This window comes from Cetorhinus maximus, chromosome 26, assembly GCF_964194155.1.
Source record: "Cetorhinus maximus chromosome 26, sCetMax3.hap1.1, whole genome shotgun sequence".
Classification (NCBI taxonomy): Eukaryota; Metazoa; Chordata; class Chondrichthyes; order Lamniformes; family Cetorhinidae; genus Cetorhinus; species Cetorhinus maximus.
Window position 1 is genome coordinate 20,535,301 of NC_135904.1, and position 16,737 is coordinate 20,552,037.

General features: G+C 43.9%; 1 protein-coding gene across 1 annotated transcript in view; it reads right to left on the reverse strand.

The window, feature by feature from the left end:
- The window catches only part of myzap (myocardial zonula adherens protein), a 52,737-nt gene extending 39,243 nt beyond the window's left edge, over positions 1-13,494 (reverse strand). The window contains exons 1-2 of the mRNA XM_078530312.1: positions 13,354-13,494; positions 13,075-13,164 (exon numbers count right to left, since the gene is read on the reverse strand). Of these exons, the coding sequence (XP_078386438.1) occupies positions 13,075-13,164; positions 13,354-13,416 (153 nt within the window). The 5' untranslated portion in view covers positions 13,417-13,494. The remainder of the gene's footprint in view (positions 1-13,074; positions 13,165-13,353) is intronic.
- Positions 13,495-16,737: the final 3,243 nt, after the last annotated feature.

Sequence of the window (16,737 nt, forward strand, 5' to 3'; positions counted from 1 at the left end):
AATGTAATTTTTAAAAGTAAACATAATTATCCCTTACTAGCGTTTAAAAGAGGGGGCCTCGTGGTGCAGTGGGTAGTGTCCCTGCCTCTGAGCCAGAAACTCCAGGTTCAAATCCCATCCCCGAAGATGTGTCCATAACATGGCCAAACAGGTTGAGTACCTATCTGTAAATCCTTCTAACACACGCCAATAGCAGGCAGGAAGAGCAGGAAAGAAGTTGGAGCCTCTCCCATTGCTAGCCACAGCTCCAGACCACAAAATGCATGGAAAAGTGTATGTTGTTGCAGCAACTCAGACTCCTTTAGGGCTCTGTTGGCTGTACAGCTGGTGTGGATCAGATTGGTGCCAACAGCACAGGGTTTGATTCTTGTTTCTCGCTGGGGGTGGATTGGGGGAACCTGCCTCCTTGTACGCGGTCATGGTGTGGTGGGACAGACCTGCCTTTGGACAGAGAACTCAAGCAGATGAAGTGCTTAAAATCTCAGAGAAAAGTAATAGTCTGTCAGTAACAACAATGTCCTCAGCATTTAGTACAGGGTCAGAACATTTGATGCCTTCCTCAACTGAAGTTTCTGCTCAGTGGTATCGGCTTTTCCAGCGCATCGGTGAAACCAGTATAAACGATTAAGAGAATTTTAAGCTTTAAAAAAATCATTGTTATGGCTAGGCCCCGCCCACAAAACTGGCCACACCCATTCACATGAATCACCGTGACGCGTTTCTGCTCATTGTGTAGCTTCAGAGGAGGCTGAAGAAATTCAATTGCAACCTTTGGCACATTTTAAATATAATCTTTCCTTAATTTACTAAAAAAAAACTTATACGCCAGTATAACTAGCAAATGATTCTGTTTCTTTAAAGTCATCTTCATTTATTTGCATTGATTTACTCACAGGTGGGTTAGCACTGATTAAAAATGCTTGTATTTTGTGATAAAGCCATTTTTGGCTGTATTAATCAAACTGCACCAAGTTATCAATCTTAAATATATCGAAGTGTGTTTTTAAAGCAAACACCTTTTTAAAAATATGTTCCAAAATGTTGCCTGATTGCACTTGTGGCAGATTTGCCTTGGTCAATATGCAAATGAGTTTGAGTAAAAAAAACTTAAGAATATAAAGCATTACTCAATACTAGCGCACTTGATGCCTGGTGCATCGATTGCAGTCAAGGAGGCAACTCCACCTGAGCAGTTGTGCGTTAGCTGTGTATAAATGTGTTGATTACACATTTCTCGTTATCTTGACTCCCTTCTCTCTCCCCTTGTCCAGTCCCTTCCCACCTACACCTGTGATTCCTCTGACACCTTACGTCACATCAACAATTTCCAGTTCCCTGGCCCCAACCGCTTCCTCTTCACCATGGATGTCCAATCCCTCTACACCTCCATCCCCCACCAGGATGGTCTGAGGGCCCTTAGCTTCTTCCTTGAACAGAGGCCCCAACAATCCCCATCCACCACTACTCTCTGGCTGAACTTGTTCTCACACTGAACAATTTCTCCTTTAACTCCTCTCACTTCCTCCAAATAAAAGGTGTGGCTATGGGTACCCGCATGGGCCCCAGTTATGCCTGTCTCTTTATGGGGTATGTGGAACATTCCTTGTTCCAGTCCTACTCCGGCCCCCTCCCACAACTCTTTCTCCGGTACATCGATGATTACTTTGGTGCTGCTTCATGCTCTCTTCGGGACCTGGAAAAATTTATTAATTTTGCTTCCAATCTCCACCCCTCCATCATTTTCACATGGTCCATCTCTGATACTTCTCTTCCCTTCCTTGACCTCTCTGTCTCAATTTCTGATGATAGACTGTCCACCAATATCCACTACAAGCCTACCGACTCCCACAGCTACCTCGACTACAGCTCCTCACACCCCGCTTCCTGTAAGGACTCCATCCCATTCTCTCAGTTCCTTCGCCTCCGTCGCATCTGTTCTGATGACGCTACCTTCAAAAACAGCTCCTCTGACATGTTCTCCTTCTTCCTTAACCGAGGTTTTCCACCCACGGTAGTTGACAGGGCCCTCAACCGTGTCCGGCCCATATCCCGCGCATCCTCCCTCACGCCTTCTCCTCCTTCCCAGAAACATGATAGGGTCCCCCTTGTCCTCACTTATCACCCCACCAGCCTCCGCATTCAAAGGATCATCCTCCGCCATTTCCGCCAACTCCAGCATGATGCCACCACCAAACACATCTTCCCTTCACCCCCCCTGATGGCATTCCGTAGGGATCGTTCCCTCCGGGATACCCTGGTCCACTCCTCCATCACCCCCTACACCTCAACCCCCACCTATGGCACCTCCCCATGCCCATGCAGAAGATGCAACACCTGCCCCTTCACTTCCTCTCTCCTCACCGTCCAAGGGCCCAAACACTCCTTTCAAGTGAAGCAGCATTTCACTTGCATTTCCCCTAACTTAGTCTACTGCATTCGTTGCTCCCAATGCGGTCTCCTCTACATTGGAGAGACCAAACGCAAACTGGGTGACCGTTTTGCAGAACACCTTCGGTCTGTCCGCAAGAAAGACCCAAACCTCCCTGTCGCTTGCCATTTTAACACTCCACCCTGTTCTCTTGCCCACATGTCTGTCCTTGGCTTGCTGCATTGTTCCAGTGAAGCCCAACGCAAACTGGAGGAACAGCACCTCATCTTCCGACTAGGCACTTTACAGCCTTCCGGGCTGAATATTGAATTCAACAACTTTAGATCTTAAACTCCCCCTCCCCACCATCCCCACCCCGTTTCTCCCCCCTCCCTTTTTTTTCAATAATTTATATAGATTCTTCTTTTCCCACCTATTTCCATTATTTTTAAATCTAAAACTAAAACTTTTTTAGTCTTTCCACCCCACCCCCACTAGAGCTGTACTTTGAGTGTCCTGTCTTCCATTCTTAATTAGCACTTTTCTCAGACAATATCACCACCTTCAACACCTCTTTGATCCTTTTGTCTGTGACATCTTTTGATTATCTGCTCCTATCACTGCTTGCTTATCCCCACAATCACCCCACCCTCAACTTCTCTCTCCCCCCCCCCGCCCCCCCACCTTAGACCAGCTTATATTTCTCCTTTCTCCTAACTATGCTTCAGTTCTGCCGAAGGGTCATGAAGACCCGAAACGTTAACTGATTTCTTCTCCACCGATGCTGCCAGACCTGCTGAGTTTTTCCAGGTAATTCTGTTTTTGTTTTGGATTTCCAGCATCCGCAGTAGCTTTTAGCTTTTTGTTTTTATCTCTTGATTACACAAGGACTGTAAAATGGAGTTTGGAACAAGGCAGCGATTCTGGATGAAACTCAACATTATGTCATCATGTTTGCTAAAGTCCACCTCGCTGCACTTGGCTAGTACAATGATCCACGTGGAAAACTAATATTATTGCACTTTTTGTGATAACCGTTTTGAAAGGTTTTGTAATGTTTGTTCAGATATTTTATGAGTAAAGTATATTTTTGTTAAAAAAAAACCTGGCTCCTACAAAAGGCAAGCAATTGAAAAACCCATCCAGTTCTTAAATAGAGTCCCTATTCTATTTCAAACATGTCTAAAGACAAATGTTCTATTATATGTAAATATTAGATTGTAGTTCAAAGCCCTGCTCATTCTACAGTGCCTGTCTATCTTTAACCCCATCACTGAGTTAATCAATGGCAGCTCACCACCGCCTTCTCAAAGGTGATTAAGGATGGGCAACAAATGCTGGCCTAGCCAGTAACACCCACATCCCGTGAAAGAATAAAAGAAAATCCTTTCAGTACCTGAAGTCGAAGACTGGGATATTTCACTGCACCTCAATTACTTGAGTCAGATGAATCCAATATTCGAGGGCTAGAATATATTTTTGTTTTACAAGATGGGACTCTAAGAAGGAACCTCTTTTACTGACTTATACAGTAGCCCTGACAGAAGGTGGTTAATATGACACCAGCTCTTTGGAAGCCAGTCACTAGCATGTGTTTCTAAGTGGACTTGCTTTGATTTTTCCTTCCCTTCAGTCAATTTCCACCTTCCTCTCTGTACCACCCCATAGTTACATGGCTTAGACTAAGGACTTCTGATATAAAGAACTAAACCAGAAACTCTCATCCAGTTGCTCTACTTGTGACTCTTCTAGAGCTCCAGTGAACTTGAACACCTACTCTCCTCTCCCAATTTCAACTCCACTCTCACGTGTTCATGTGTTGCACATTAACCATGTGTTCAGAATGACTGGGTTAAAATTTCCAGAATTATTTTCCGGATTAGTCTATCCAAAGGAATCTCTAGATTCCACGCTCCCGCCCGCCCCCCTCCATTCCCTAATATGTTTTCTTGCCTCTCCCAGGAGATGCCATGGCTCTGGGTGGGTAGGAGTGTCTGTATTGTGATGTAAAAGGCATCACAACAGTCTGGAGCAGATTGATGGATCATTAGGTCTTTTTCTGACTGTCATTGTACTCATGTTTGTATAAATTGCCAGCATTATCTCTGTCTCCAATCACTCAATTCACAGATCCTTTTACTGAGCAGGACCAGGAATGACCTCTGTAGCAAACTTCTTTAAACTTCCGTTTATGGTTTCACAACAAACAGTTCTGAACAAATCACCTGATTTAGTTTTACCTTAGTTTTAAATAGTCATTACCATGGCTTTGTGAATTGGTGAAGCCTCTTTCCTTCAATGCACTACAAATATTCATCATTTTACAGCTAACGTAAGGACTGAACAACATTAACAGTGCAATATAGCAATCCTTTTCTGCAACTACATTTAATAAATGGTGATTATCAAGCAGAAACACTGTCATGATGCTCCCAGTTCCAAAAATTCACAAGAATCTACATTTTAAATAGAAGTATACTTGCTGGAGCCTTGCAGATTTAAGATGACCCATGAAGACCAAGATACTTATTGAAAACTATCAAACTTGTGTAGCTATAGGAGGGGGCTGAACAATGGTTAGGAGTGGTTGAGAGTTTTGAATGTTTGCTCCAAGAATAGTGTAAAAATTCCCAAGAACTAATTACTCAGTTTAGGTCTAGGTCTAGAACTAGTTACTACAACCTAGTTACTTAGTTCAGCAAAGGAAACACTGGCCAATCACGGGCTTGATGTATGTCAGAGTCTAACAATAGTTAAAAGAGAAAAAGATGGGTATGATGCAGTCTGACAGGAAGTACTGACTAAATATTCCCCAATCTAATTTAACTAGAAGTCTTTCCCTTATTGTGTTACAGTACAGACGGAGTGAATGTAACAAAGCATGGTTCAGTAAAGAAAACCATTAACAGATCCATTCCTTCACCGACCATTTACTTTACCACTGATCACCCAATCCATTTAAACTCAAGGCTGGGGACAGAGATGCCAACTCTGGTTGTACAGATTCCTGGAGGTTTTATCACATGACCTCCTGCCTCCAATCACCCACCCAGTTCATCAGCAATCTCATGACTCCAATATTTTTATTATTGATAGACAAAATGAAAAATAGTTTTAATGCACCCATGAGTTTTATCCTGGGTTGCTCAGTAACAGTGTTAGTAGTAGGATCTGGTAGATACAGGGTTAATGTGAATTTTTTTAAAAATTCATTCATGGCCAGGCTAACATTTATTACCCATTCCTAGTTGCCTAGTTCAGAGGGCATTTAAGAGTCACTCACATAGCTGTGGGTCTGGAGTCACATGTAGCCCAGACCAGGTAAGGGTGGCAGATTTCCTTCCCTAACCAGATAGGTTTTTACAACAATTGATAATGGTTTCATGGTCGTCATTAGACTTTTAATTCCAGACTTTTATTGCATTCAAATTCCCCCATCTGCCATGATGGGATTTGAACCTTGCCCCATTTATCCTTGGTATTCTGTTCCTGACAACCATTCATCCAGCTCTTTTCAAAGTTGTAAAACGGCAGTTGTTGCTTTTGATAATACATTCCACAGATCTGATACAAGGAGGGAGATCCTTCCAATTGTATCTTGACTGAAAGCTTGTTAAGTTTTTTTCCCTCATGACATCTGGTTCTCTACTCACAACTGCTTGATTGAGGTGCACAAGATTATGAGGGGCCTAGCTAGGGTAGACAGCAATGCCCTGTTTCTCCTAGCAGAGAGATCAATTGCCATGGGGCACAGATTTGAGGTGATTGGTAGAAGGATTAGAGAGGACATGAGGAAAAACTTCTTCACCCAGAGGGTGGTGAGTGTTTGGAATTTGCTGCCTAGTTTGGTGGTGGAGGCAGAAACCCTCAACTCATTTAAATCTGGATTCACACCTAAAGTGCTGTAAAGTGCAAGGCTACGGACCAAGTGCTGGAAGGTGGGATTAAAATGGGCAACCAGTTTTTTTAATTTTCTGCTGGTGCAGACACGATGGGCTGAATGGCCTCTTTCTGTGCTGTAACTTTTCTATGGTTCTAGCTGAAACAGAGATACTTATAGACATCAGCAACACAGCTACACCACAAAGATAGGGACTTTCCCAAACAACATTCTTGGAGACAGTAAAGAAAAACAAGGCGGAGCTGCAGATGTATGAAAACAATTGAAATATGACGGAAACAAAGCAAAAATAGATCGAAAGACAAAATCAATTTACATGACGTATTGAGATTGGATGAAATAAACAGATATGAAAGTAAGTGAAACTGTCCGATGGGGTTTAAACAAATCCAGGTAGAGTGACTGAAACAGGTGAAGATGGAGACAGACTAAAAGAAAGGTGCAGATGCAGAGAGGAAGGGTGTAAGAGATCTGAATAGCTGCTGCATGACAAGGGCTAATTTCAGGGGGTAAGAGTAGAGATAGAGCACAGAAATTGTGTCACCATGGTGACTGGGATAAACTCTCTCAGATGTTACAGGAGCTTGGATCCATTACACAATGAGAAGGATGAACCACCCAAGGTTAACAAAGATGGTCAAGGAGGGTATCCACTCAAAAACTAAGGCATACAAAGCGGGGAAAACTAGTGGTAGGCCAGAGGATTGGGAATTTTTTAGGAACCAGCAGCAGATGACTAAAAAATTAATAAAGAGGGAGAAAATTGGTTATGAAAGAAAATTGGCAAGAAGTATAACAACAAACAGGAAGAGCTTCTATGGGTATGTGAAAAGAGAGGGAGTAGCTAAACTGAGTGTGGGACCCTTGGAGGATGCGACTGGAGAATTGATAATGGGGAACAGGGAATTGGCAGATAATTTAAACCAATATTTTGCATCAGTCTTCATGGTGGAGAACACTATAAACATCCCAAAGATATCAGATAAACAAGGAGCTATTGGGAGGAAAGATCTTGTAACAGTCTCTATCATGAGGGACAAAGTATTTGACAAACTAATGGGACTAAAGGCAGGCAAGTCACCAGGGCCTGATGGCCTGCATCCAAGGATTTTGAGGAAAGTGGCTGCAGAGGTAGTGGAGGCATTGGTCAAAATATTCCAGAACACACTGGACTCTGGGAAGGTCCCAGCGGATTGGAAATCTGCTAATGAGATGCCCTGTTCAAGAAGGGAGGGAGGCAAAAAGCAGGAAATTGTAGGCCAGTCAGCCTAACACCTGTCATTGGAAAAATGCTAGAGTCCATTATTAAGGAAAAAATAGCAGGACATTTAGAAAAGCTTAACGCAATCAAACAGTCAACATGGTTTTGTGAAAGGAAAATCATGTTTGACAATTTTGCTAGAGTTCTTTGAGGAAGGGTAGTTTGTAGAAGCAGCAAATGACAAGGGTGGCCTACTTAAGCCACTTTGCCTTAGCAGGAAGGAAGAGGCAAAATTGACCAGGGTTCCTTCCTCAATACTCAATCGATTTTACTTGAAAGTTTATGTGTGCGGACAGAATTGATGCTTGGCTGTAGGACCGCATACACTTGTGAATGGAGTGATGAAGTGATGATGCTTTTTGTCAGGCCCACATGGAGGAAAGCAACTGGTATGTCTCTACCAGAGCTGCCTCTGTTTGTACTAAGTGAGAGTTCCAGATACTCCCAGGAACAAATTAAGGCATCCAAATGATCCAAGCCTTTATTGTATATGATTTTAGCCAAGCTGTCAACAAGATACCAACAAAATAAAGCAAATGGTGGGGGTCATTACTAATCATCACCCCAGAGTCCTGGCTGCTTCCCATGCCTCAGCAAATCTTCACATGTAAACCAAAGCAGTGAGTGTTGACAGATATTCAACTATGGGGTGCATTATAACCAAGAAAACATCTTCTTGGGATTCCACACACATGCACTATTCAGCAGGAGTTACTTCATTATGAGTCAGCAGTGGGATGAGGCACTTTTATCACTTCAATTTCTAAAATCCAAACCTGTACTTAATTTTCTCTTAATGTCCATTCAGAAATCGAGTGTCCAAACCTACTGACGACATTCTGAATGTGTATTGACCTAACACTGTGTGCAAGGTTAGAGTCATTCTTTGACTATTGTCAAAACTGTTGGGCCAACAAAGGCGTCAGGCAAGATCCCAATGGAATTCCAACATTCCTGATGAGTTTTTCTGCTTATTCCCCATTGGAATAGACAAGATCAGTGCGCTAGGGAATAAAAAGCTATTGCTAAAGCTCAATCGCAGCATCATTTAGCCTGTCCCTCACCAGCCAGATATTCAGTGAATGATTTGAGCTATTGCCTAAAGTCCAGTAACCTCCTAATGGGAAACTATTTATAGTAAACATTATTATTATTACTGCTATCACAGCACTGAACTTCTAATCAAAACATATACTTATAGCTCAAACAAATGAGGAGGACAGGAGGAGCCTGTTTTACCTTCTGCTGTCAGATGCAGATTAACGTCAAAAGGTTCTCTCAACTATAAACCACGGGATCATACTTCACTGACGACAACACCGCAATAACCCTTTTAAAGCTCATATTAACCCACTCTCTTATCTGATGAGAGCTACAGCTAGTGTTTTTTGTCAGTGAAGGTACTTTTTATGCTGTATTTAGTCACATAACAACCAGAGTGCATTTTGTGATCAGTTATATTTGTGCCAATGAAGCAGTTTCAGGGACACAGACTCACAGTTCTGCGAATTAAGTTTTCCCACAAATGCACAGATGTGAAAATAACCCATCCCGAAAAATGATGGGTGTTCCTCACATTACTCATTGGAAATGATTTAACTGATTGCAGCAGAGGGAGATAGCAGTGTGCCTTTGTGTCACTCCCTTGTCCCAGAATTCCTGTCAGTCAGTCTGCAAACAATGAAGGTGAGCAACACTGAGCAAACAAGCTATACACATTCCTGAAAACTGGGCTGCAAAATCTTATCTTTCCGACAGGCGATACAGGTTTTCCAAAATAAAGCTCCCTCAGCTCCCATCTAGAGAAAAGATGCTATGTAAAGGGGTGCCTCAGATGACAATTCAGCTATTTTTAGGTGTGTTCTATATAAAGATATTAAAGGATATGCGCTTTTTTGTTTATCCTTTCTTGGGATGTGGGTGTCACTGGCAAGGCCAGCGTTTGTTGCCCATTCCTATTTGCCCTTGAACTGAGTGGCTTGCTAGGCCATTTCAGAGGGCAGTTAAGAGTCAAGCACATTGTTGTTGGTCTGGAGTCACATGTTGGTCAGACTGGATAAGGATGGTAGATTTTGTACTCAAAAGGATATGAGTGAACCAGATGGCTTTTCTCAACAATCAATGATAGTTTCATGGTCACCATTACTGAGACCAGCTTTACTAATCGAATTCAATTCCAACAGCTGCTGGGGTGGCATTTTAACCCATGGCCCCATAGCCATGGAGCTCTGGATCACGATGTCACCATCCCCCCCCCCACCACCCCCAACAATGTGCTGTTAAATCTGAGGCAATGAATCAGCAGCAAATTGCAAAGAGATGTTAACAATCAGCTAAAAGCAAAATACTGCAGATGCTGGAAATCTGAAACAGAAACAAAAATAGCTGGAAAAACTCAGCAGGTCTGACAGCATCTGCGGAGAGGAACACAGTTAACGTTTCCAGTCCGTATGACTCTTCAACAGAACTAAGAAATATAGAAATGAGGTGAAATATAAGCTGGTTGAGGGGGGTGGGACAGGTAGAGCTGGATAGAGGGCCAGTGATAGGTGGAGGCAAAGAAGAGATTGCCAAAGATGTCACAGACAAAAGGACAAAGGGGTGTTGTCGGTGGTGATATTAGCTAAGGAACGTGCTAATGATGACATTAAAGCAGGACGAGCAAGGTACACGTAGCCCTAGTGGGGGTGAGGTGAGGGAAGGGATCGAAATTGGCTAAAAGGTAGAGATAAAACAATGGATGGAAATACATTTAAAAATAATGAAATTAGGTGGGAAAAGAATCTATATTTTTTTTAATTTAAATTATTGGAAAAAGGGGGAGCGGAAAGGGGGCAGAATGCTGCTGGGGGGGGTGAAGGGAAGATGTGTTTGGTGGTGGCATCATGCTGGAGTTGGCAGAAATGGCGGAGGATGGTCCTTTGAACGCGGAGGCTGGTGGGGTGATAAGTGAGGACAAGGGGGACCCTATCATGGTTCTGGGAGGGAGAGCTACCTTGACTACAGCTCCTCACACCCCGCTTCCTGTAAGGACTCCATCCCATTCTCTCAGTTCCTTTGCCTCCGTTGCATCTGTTCTGATGATGCCATTTACCAAACGCAGACTGGGTGACCACTTTGCGGAACACCTTCGGTCTGTCCGCAAGCATCACCCAGACCTCCCTGTCACTTGTCATTTCAACACACCACCCTGCTCTCATGCCCACATGTCTGTCCTTGGCTTGCTGCATTGTTCCAGTGAAGCTCAACGCAAACTGGAGGAACAGCACCTCATCTTCCGACTAGGCACTTTACAGCCTTCCGGACTGAATATTGAGTTCCACAACTTCAGATCATGAACTCTCTCCTCCATCCCCACCCCCTTTCCAATCCCCCTTCTTCCAATAATTTAAATTTTTAAAAATATACTTTTCTTTTCCCATCTATTTCCATTATTTTTAAATGTATTTCCATCTATTGTTTTATCTCTATCTTTTAGCCTATTTCGATTCCTTCCCGCCACCCCATCCCCACTAGGGCTATCTGTACCTTGCTCATCCTGCTTTCTAACTTTAATGTCACCTATTAGCACATTCCTTAGATAATATCACCACCGACAACACCCCTTGTCCTTTTGTCTATGACATCTTTGGCAATCTCTTCTTTGCCTCCACCTAACACTGGCTCTCTATCCAGCTCTACCTGTCCCGCCCCCTTCAACTAGCTTATATTTCACCTCATTTCTATATTTCTTAGTTCTGTTGAAGAGTCATACGGACTGGAAACGTTAACTGTATTCCTCTCCGCAGATGCTGTCAGACCTGCTGAGTTTTTCCAGCTATTTTTCTTTTCGTTGAAAAGTCAGCTAGTCGCTGGCATTGTCTGTGGGGTCCTGTCACTTTAAACCTGGATATAATACACATTTACAAATAAGGCCAAGCAGTAAGTGGTGAACTGATAGCTGTTAATCATTAAAATGTTAGCTGGCGCCAGTGGCACCATCAATATTGGTGCATTGATTAAATGATGACTACAATTCCAAACCTTTGACTTAAAACTGTGCATTTAGAACATGACAAATACTTTAGGTTGCTAACTCTGATTGGACGGGTTTCATACTATGACCTCCAGCGTCCAACAGTCCCACGCCTGCCAGTGACAGCCTGACACGTCCCATCCCACCCCCAAATTGTAAACGAGCAGAGAAACTTCATTTCCTAACTGACTGCGGGGGGTCAGGACATATCCAAGCAGCCTTCTTTTTAAAAAAAAACTTCCTCCGATACTTTAATAACTAAACAACACAAATGCGTTCATTGAAATTTGAGAAGAAAACATAATTCTATCAGTGGCCCCCATGATTTGTTTGCAGTAGTGTCTGGGTGATTTCCTGGGGACGCTAGGATATTGTTGGAGGGGATCATCCTCCACCATTTCCGCCAACTCCAGCATGATGCCACCACCAAACACATCTTCCCTTCACCCCCCCGGCGGCATTCTGTAGGGATCATTACCTCCGTGCCACCCTGGTCCACTCCTCCATCACCCCCTACTCCTCAACCCCCTCCCACGGCACCTTCCCATGCAACCGCAGAAGGTGCAACACCTGCCCCTTTACTTCCCCTCTCCTCACCGTCCAAGGGCCCAAACACTCTTTTCAAGTGAAGCAGCATTTCACTTGCACTTCCCTCAATTTAATCTACTGCATTCGTTGCTCCCAATGTGGTTTCCTCTACATTGGAGAGACCAAACGCAGACTGAGTGACCGCTTTGCAGAACACCTTCGGTCTGTCCGCAAGCATTACCCAGACCTCCCTGTCGTTTGCCATTTCAACACTCCACCCTGCTCTCATGCCCACATGTCCGTCCTTGACTTGCTGCATTGTTCCAGTGAAGCTCAACGCAAACTGGAGGAACAGCACCTCATCTTCCGACTAGGCACTTTACAGCCTTCCGGACTGAATATTGAATTCAACAATTTTAGATCATGAACTCTCTCCTCCATCCCCACCCCCTTTCTGTTTTTTCCCCCTCCTTTTTGTTATTTCCAATAATTTATACAGATTTTTCTTTTCCCACCTATTTCCATTATTTTTAAATGTATTTCCATCCATTGTTTTATCTCTACCTTTTAGCCTTTTTCGATTCCTTCCCCCCCATCCCACCCCCACTAGGGCTATCTGTACCTTGCTCGTCCTGCTTTCTACCCTTAATTAGCACATTCCTAAGATAATATCACCACCTTCAACACATCTTTACCTTTTGTCTGTGACATCTTTTGGTTATCTCCACCTATCACTGGCCCTCTATCCAGCTCTTCTTGTCCCAACCCCTCCCCCCACCAAACCTGCATATATTTCACCCCTTTCCTATTTTTACTTAGTTCTGTTGAAGGGTCATAAACGTTAACTGTGTCCCTCTCCGCAGATGCTGCCAGACCTGCTGAGTTTTTCCAGGTATGTTTGTTTCTGTTTTGATATTACTGTTGGAGGGGGGTTGGCAGCACTATCTGCACCATGAGCAAGGAGATCAACAGAAACAGTGACACTGCTGGACCTTACTGACCGTTTCTGCTTTTCCTCTCCTGGTTTCATCTGGGTCCGAGGCGGAGTTTGCATCCGTGTGGAGGGTGAGGCGTAGTCTCCGAATGTTGCTCTAAGCCAACAGAAACAACCTGGTGTTTATCCGATTGAATTATTTAGGCAGAAACAAAAGAAGGTTTCCAAAACATCCCGCAGCACTTTAGTTGAGAGTGAAATGGTCAATGCGCTGGGCAGCAGAGAGTGACAGTGAAATGACTCTCACACATCAAACCCAGAGCAATACTATAACCAAGTGACTTACCCTCCTTACAGGCTCCGGTGATTCTGCAATCGTGCAGCTTGTCGATGTCTTAAAGTGCAGCATTGCCCCGGCGAATAGTCCTTGTCCCAAAGCTCCCCAACTTTAACTTCACCAGCTGCTGGCAAAACGTTATCAGCAACTCTCCTTTACCATATGTCCCTCTTCCTCAATCTCTTTTCTGGCAACAATTCCAGTTTCAGTTTAGTTTGTGACTTTTTACAACCCCTGCCTGACTTAAAGGCGTGAGCTTTGAAAAGATTGGGAGATTCAGGGGGGTTGTTAAAAACCTGAGAGGGGTGCAAACCCTTTAGGATTAGCAGTGCACCTTCCCTTCAGAAGCGAATGTCTTCCCAAACAGCCACCTGCTTTCATCCCAGCCCAGGAAGATGGTGAATTCCTTTTGTTACTTAGCAACACGTTTATCATCATGACACATCTGGGACTACCTCCTCACCCGACTTGTCAAACAGCATTTCACCTGCTCTTGCCTTTCCTCACTCGAATACTTTACCTGGGTGTTGTCCCATTCTGCCTTTATCAGACTTGGCTCAGGATCATTCAGACGTTTTTTCACTAGGGCGTGAATAGAAACTATTTGCTTCTATTTGCCTAAAGTTGCTTCACAAGTTGTGCCCGCACTGCACCTGAGCCCATGAGCTACTTTCTATTTATGCTGCTCAGTTTTTCCCTCTCTCACACAAAGTAAATAACCTAAACACCATCAGCCTCAAAGACACCACTGTTTATTTGGGTAACAGATGTTGACTGTGACACACAGGGACCTGCACTCATTTCACTTGGACAACTGGAGTCAGATTTTGGGAAAGGTGTTGATAAATATTCACTTCTTTTGGAGAATGTTGTGAATAAATAATGAATGTGCTTCTCTTTATGTTCCTAATTTCAGTTGTAATATTCTCTATTTTTTTTTATAATTAAAGTGCCTCTATCCAAAACTCGGCCACTCATATCCCGTCCCTCAGAGGCTCCAACCTCCACTGCGTGTTAAATTTAAAATCAAATCCCTCTGCAATCTCCTCCATCTGTACTCCCCCCCCTCCTGTACCTTTTAATCCACTAACTTTTGTACACCTCGTCATCCAGCCTTTCAGGGCAAGCACCAGGGGGCGATGGTGGTCTAGTGGTAATATCACAGGTGTAGTGAGACTGGGCTGATGTTACCTGTTCATAATCCCACCATGGCAGCTGGTGGAACTTAAACTCAATTAGTTACTAAATCTGGCAAATAAACCTAGTGTCAGTAATGGTAACCACAATAATCTTCACCGATTGTCCTTAAAAACCCATCTGGTTCACTAATGCCCTTTAGGGGAGGAAATCTACCATCCTTACCTGGTCTGGCCTCCATGTGACTCCAGGCCCACAGCAACGTGGCTGACTCTTAAGTGCCCTCCGAAATGGCCCAGGCAACAAATGCTGGCCTTGCTAGTGACGCCCACATTTCATGAAAGAAATTTTTAAAAAAACCTCAGCCCCATACTCTGTAAATTGTCCCAACCCATCTGCCTCTCCACCTCGCTCTCTACTTTAAAAACCTTATCAAAATCTGTCTTTGGATCAGTCATCCCTTTTAAACTCGCCTGCAAGGCTGATATTAGGGGCATAGGCACAGATGTAGACCATTGCACCCAATTATTAATTGATTTCTGTACATGAACCCCTAAATCTCTTCTCCTCCAGTTCCTAGCTTCTTGCCATTAAAATATATCCTGATATTACTTGTGAAGGCCTGTCTCATGCTGCAGAACTCATTACACGGGTAGGGAAAGCAGCGACCAGCCTTTGGCCAACTCACTAAATGTGCATGGAATAACATCACCCTTACTCTTAAGAGCAAGATGCTGGTTTATGAGGCTTGTCTGTTCTCAGCATCTTATTGTATGTGGCTGTGAAACGTGGATGACTTACAGCTATCAAGAAAGGAACAATGTTCCTCTTCATGGCACATTCTGGGCATTTCATGGAAGGACGAACTCAGAAATGTCACAATCCACTCAAAGGCAAATAGCCCAATTATACTGATACTCATCAAGTAGAGGTGAATTCACTGGCTTGATTGTGTTCACAGGATGGAATATATACCGACATATACCCAAGGATTTTCCATATGGGTCATAAAGTCATAGTAGAAAAAGGCCCTTCGGCCCATCGAGTCTGCGCCGGTCAAACAAGTACCTAACTATTCTAATCCCATTTTCCAGCACTAGGCCCAGGGCCTTGTATGCCATGGCATCGTAAGTGCACATCCAAATACTTCTTAAATGTTATGAGGGTTTCTGCTTCTACCACCCTTTCAGGCAGTGAGTTCCAGATTCCCACCACCCTCTGGGTGAAAAAATTCTTCCTCACATCCCCTCTAAACTTTCTGCCCCTTACCTTAAATCTATGCCCCCAGGTTATTGATCCCTCCACCAAGGGGAAAAGTTCCTTCCTGTCTACCCTATCTATGCCCCTCATAATTTTATACATCTCAATCATGTGCCCCTCAATCTCCTCTGCTCCAGGGAAAATAACCCCAGTCTATCCAATTTCTCCTCATAACTAAAACTCTCCAGCCCAGGCAACATCTTGGTAAATCTCCTCTGCACTCTCTCTAGTGCAATCACATCCTTCCTATAATGCGGATTCCAGAACTGCACGCAATACTCTAGCAGTGGCCTAACCAGCATTTTATACAGTTCCACCCCATCACCTCCCTGCTCTTATATTCTATGCCTTGGCTAATAAAGGCAAGTATCCCATATGCCTTCTTAACCACCTGTCTCACTACCTTAAGGGACCGGTGGACATGCACACCAAGGTCCCTCTGATGCTCGGTACTTCCCAGGGTCCTACCATTCATCGTATATTCCCATGCCTTGTTTGCCCTGCCCAAGTGCATCACCTCACACTTATCTGGATTAAATTCCATTTGCCACTGATCAGCCCATCTGACCAGCCTGTCTGTATTCTCCCGTAATCTAAGGCTATCCTCCTCATCATTTACCACCCCACCAAGTTTCGTGTCATCCGCGAACTTACTGATTAACCCTCCTACATTCAAGTCTAAATCGTTTATATATACCACAAACAGCAAGGGACCCAACACCGATCCCTGTGGAACCCCACTGGACACAGGCATCCAGTCACAAAAACACCCCTCGACCATCACCCTCTGCTTCCTGCCACTCAGCCAATTCTGGATCCAATTTGCCAAATTGCCTTGGATCCCATGGGCTCTTAACTTCATTATCAGTCTCCCATGTGGGACCTTACCCCATGTGGGAGGTAACTGGTGCCAGGAGACCAGCAGGATGCCTGAAATTCCACTTCAAAGATGCTTGCAAATGTGACATGAAGGCTCTAAACATTGATTTTCACAGT